This window comes from Aptenodytes forsteri, unplaced genomic scaffold (assembly GCF_000699145.1).
Source record: "Aptenodytes forsteri isolate BGI_AS27 unplaced genomic scaffold, ASM69914v1 Scaffold55, whole genome shotgun sequence".
NCBI classification, from domain to species: Eukaryota; Metazoa; Chordata; class Aves; order Sphenisciformes; family Spheniscidae; genus Aptenodytes; species Aptenodytes forsteri.
The window spans coordinates 9,950,091-9,954,745 of NW_008796063.1; the positions used below are offsets into that span (position 1 = coordinate 9,950,091).

The window sequence follows — 4,655 nt, forward strand, 5'->3', positions numbered from 1 at the left end:
CTGGCCCAGCAGCCACCCCACCCCCATGGCCGCCCCGCCAGGCCTGAGGGGCCGAGGGCTGAGGCCCGCCGGCCGCTCTCCTCATTTATTCTTCATACCACCTCATATTTTGAACTTTCTGGATTTATTTCTTTTTAATATCAGCCTCTATCGACCCCAGTAAGCTCTTTGTAAAGGGCAGCCAGGGGACCGGGGGCCTCCTCCCGGCAGCGGGCGCCGAGGACGTGGCCACTAGATGTTGCTGGCCACGGGGCGAAGCGGCTCCGTCCGCTCCCGGGCAAGGGCCAGAGCCACGAGGTGTCTTCCAGGGAGGAAAGGCATTTGGGATCGGTGGGAAATGGCGCATTTTGTGGTCTTCGGAGGGTCGCCCTCGCGAGCCACGCTGATGTGAGGAGAGGGAGAGGCCGGCGGGGTCGTTAAGTGTCCCGCAGCAAGGTGATTATTCCCCCGGCCTTACGGGAGCAAGCCGTGCCTCCGTAACGCCGTCGTGTGGATGTGGCCGCACATCCTGTGGGAAGGGGAGGAAACGGGCTTGTGCTGGTTTAATTAGCCTGCTCTAATTAAAAGGAGGGGGTGAATTTTGTGTGTAAAGAAGGCAGACGAGCATGCTGAGGCTCTGCAGAGCTGAAACCGCTGAAATCTGCTGACCAGCTCTTACTGTTTCCCCGCAGAGGCCGCGACGTGACGGTGCTGGCCCAGCTGGGCCGCGGTCGTGCCACCGCTCATGCCAGGAAGCTTCGCCGCCCACGCGCACGTCGGCGCCGCGGAGGCTCGGTGGCTTGGCCACCATCTGCTGCGGTTCATCCCTTCGCCTCCTTTCTGCATCCTAGACGATGCTCCCCTCGTTGAGAGCAAGCCGGGGGGGCATTTGATTGCCGCCAGACCCTCTGGGAGGAATGAAGGAGGCCCTGGCTCGGCGCCTGTTTGGGTTTCCCGTGCTGCGGTTGCGACGAGTCGGAGACCCCTCACACATGGGCTGAGCAGAGATGCATACCAGCGCGGCTGGGACACCACCTCAGTCCTTGTCCTCACCCGCTAGCTCCGTTTCATCTCCCTTCTGGCAGACCTGGTGGAGGTGGCTTTGCTGCTTTGGCTCTCCACAGTGCCACACAGTGGACTATTCATTGCAGGTGCCTTTCCTTACGGCGAAGGGACACCCCAAGACACCTCCTCTTCTGCTGAAAGGGGTGGTGTGGTTTATATTGGACTGAAAGTAAACTACCGTTACACTTCATGCTGAAAAATACCTTCCATGTTCCAATAGATGTATTCTCTGTCAATATCTATTTTTCAGGTTTTGAGTTTGGGGTTTTTTTTACATTCAGCAAACAAGTTTGGCCAAGAGAAGACTGGGAGAAAAGCAGGAGGGATGGGAGGGAATGGCTGAAATTCTATCCTTTCTCCCCTGCCCCTCAGAAATGCTTCAGAGAAAATAATTCATTTGAACTGAAAATTACCAGGGGGGGAAATAAAACAGTTCTCGACCAGCTGTCTGATGCAGCTAGCAAGGCTGTTTAATTAACACTTCACTTGGCTACCAGCTACCTCAGAGCTAGCTAAGAGCCAATTTAAGGACTTTTTTTCTTGCCTGGCAAGTGATACAGAGCTGCTGGAGGAGTTAATGTCAGCACTGGGAAGCCTTCCCCATGACAGGGAGAAAGCAGCAGGGTTATTCAGCAGCTATGAGTCATCTGTACCTGCTTGTGGAAGGACTCTGTCCCCTCCCAGTCATAACGAGACCTTTGTTTCTTTCCCCCCCCTTGCACGCCAGTCTTGTTCTAATTAGCTGCATTTTTAATCTGTGTGAGTAGAATGAAATCCCAAGCAAAGGAAGCATTTTTACCCTGCTGGAAAACTTAATTAATGATCCATCAGAGAGTTTGATTTCCAAGCAGAATGAAAACACGTGGATCGCGGCGACTCCATGGGGGTTATTTAACGATGTTGCTGTTTCTCTTGGCCACGTAAAACGTTCACCTCTTCCCTCGGACTTGGCCTGATCCTGCGATACGTGAAGGGACTAAGGGGAAGCCTCCCTGGGGCGTTTGGGGCCGCAGCCATCCTCGCGGGGAGGAAGGGCACTCGCCCGCTGCTCACTGACTTGTCATCTCTTGCAGATGCTGTGCCCACGTCGGGTCCCGGCTCCAGAGGAACGACTCCTGGTCTAGCGAGCGCACCGGTGTCCCTTTAGCACTGACCTCCGTGTGCAAGGCATGTTAAACAGCTAAGGGAATTACCTTTTCTTCATTCCCAGAAAGAGCCAGGGGTTGGAAAAATCCCAATTGCTTGGAGCTCTGTCGCTAAGAGCTTCTGAATCAAGCCGAGGTATCTTGACCTGACTCCCAGAGCCGAACAGGCTGCCTCGCTCCCGGGGCGATGGGCTCCTGGGGAGGCCGGAGCGCGGTGGTGCGCTCGGAGGCGTTTGTGTGCCGTCGCTGTCTGTTTCCATAGGGATTGACTCCGCACCGGTGCGCTCGGAGGCATTTGCGTGTCTGTTTCCATAGGGATTGACTCCGCACTTGCGTGGGCGAGGGCCGAGCTAGCCCTCAGGAGTGGGGGAGCTGGTTTTCCTGAGAGACACTGTCAGGCACTGGGCCCGTGACGTAGGGCGATACAGCCGGTGGTGTGTATCTCGCACCACGCCTGTTGCCCATCACCCCATCTCTGGGCTCCTTTGGTGTAATTGCAATAGCAGTAATCGAGCCCTCGATGTGAGCGGCAGGTCCGGGCGCTGCTGCTCGCTGCTGCCTGCGAGAGAGAGAGCGCTTAAAAGTCCTGTGCTGCAGGGAGATACCCAGAAAGCAGGTACTTTGTCACCATTACGTTCTCAAGCATGATTAAACCAACCCCGGGGCTGATTCATCGCTTCCAACAGGCGCTCGGGGAAGGTGGGTGAGACAGAAGTGACAATACAGTGGCACAGCAGAAAAGTTTACTTTTAATCCCAAATATTTACGATCAACACCTGCTAAATGGCCAGTGAAATACAGTTTATGGTGTCATTAATCTGCAATAAACCGGTTTTATTTTTAGACTGTTTGCACAACGTTGCCAGCCTGACTCATCCCTGCCTGCATTTTATCTCTGCGAGGAGGCTGCAGGGAGCTTCCCTGCCCTTTGTCTTAACAGCCTTTTCCTTCTGTTCTCGGAGCTCTTCCCACCTGCTGCTCAAATCAAACGGCGTGGAAGGAGGATATTCTCACAACATCAAACGACGTATCAGAGGAGGATATTCTTGCTGTAACTTGTGCTGAATATATTCACCCGGAGATTTATTTTGGTGGGAAGGTAATTGGGCGAAGACAGGTGAGGCGAATTTTTGCGTTATGTGTCTGAACACCGTGAGCCAGCCGGGAAACGAGGCCCAGGGGGTCGCGGCCGCACCAGGAGGGTCCCCGTCACTCTGGGCGTGGTGGGGAGGGAGCTTTGCTGGGACAGGGGGGACACACTGCGCTTTGTAACCCAGGCCAGGTGGGAACCCGAGGAGACTCGCTCCATCCTCAGCCCAAGCACGTTTCACCACTATTCCCCCCACCCCCGAGCAGAAAAGCAGGGCAAAAAGCCAAAGCAGACATTTCAATATTCACTATTCTGCCCCCGCCTCGTTACGCTGGGTAATTTAGCAGGTTGGGGTCCGGCTCTGACACCCCTCTGCCCGTGTGGCCACCAGCCCTGCGCCAGGCAGAGCACGGCTGAGTACGGGAGGTGTCGCTGCCAACGAGCTGTGAAATGCCCGGTCTGCTATGAAGAATTAATTTGTATTGGTAACAATTAACTTGTTACCATTTGTGAGATTTTTTTTTTTGTTTTTGTTAATGAGGAAAATTAATTAGCGCCTCGGTCTGAGCCAGTCAGGATAAATTAACATGCAGGCAGGAAGGGGGAGAGGGCGAGGAGGACCCGAGAAGCCGATTCCCAGCGGGGCCATCGGATTTGATAAGGGCATAAGGAGTAAGAGCAATGATCAGGCTCCGGGGAGAAGAGGGGAGGGGAAGCGAGCTCCTTCCTTCGCTGGACGCGAAGCCCTCCTGCTCGTCGGCCGCCTGCCCCGGCGGTGGCTGCGTTTTCGGGGGATGACTCGGGTGGGAGAGCCGCTCTCTGCTTGTGCGTCTGCGGCAAACCCTGGAGACATCGCCACGGGCCTTCGGCAGCTTGTGCCTCCGAGTGGGGCGAAGCGGAATCAAAAATAAGCTGCTCCAGGGGATTTCAATCAAATATTCAAATAATTAATCTGGTTTCTTTCCCGTGGTGTGACATAATGAGGGTTGCTGGCATTTTCTTTCTTTCCCCATGAACAGATTTTTTTTTTTTCCCACTGAATATTCCAGTGGCCACAGCTGGAAAAAAACCCCAACCCTGACCCACAAGGGAGCGAAGACAACTGAAGGGTCCAGGCGCGAGGAGCAGCCCAGCCTGGTCACAGCCCCAGCCTGGGTATGAAACCCTCCTGGCGACGTTGCTGCATGCATCAGCGTCGAACCGGGGAGCATGTCTGTGCCGCCGCATGTCCCTCAGCCCGGAGCAACCCCTCTGCACCCTCCCAGCCTCCCGCAGAGAGCTCGCGCTGGGGCTGGCCCCACTGAAAGGGCTCAAACCCGTCGTGGGAGAAGCGGGGCTGCCTACGTTAACACCATTTTGCTGGAAGAGGATCGAGC

The 4,655-nt window shown here is 55.3% G+C and overlaps 1 protein-coding gene across 1 annotated transcript in view; it reads right to left on the bottom strand.

The window, feature by feature from the left end:
* The window catches only part of LOC103905023 (B9 domain-containing protein 1), a 4,749-nt gene extending 3,959 nt beyond the window's left edge, over positions 1 to 790 (bottom strand). The window contains exon 1 of the mRNA XM_009286591.1: positions 659 to 790. Within this exon, the coding sequence (XP_009284866.1) occupies positions 659 to 790 (132 nt within the window). The remainder of the gene's footprint in view (positions 1 to 658) is intronic.
* Between the last annotated feature and the right edge of the window lie 3,865 nt (positions 791 to 4,655).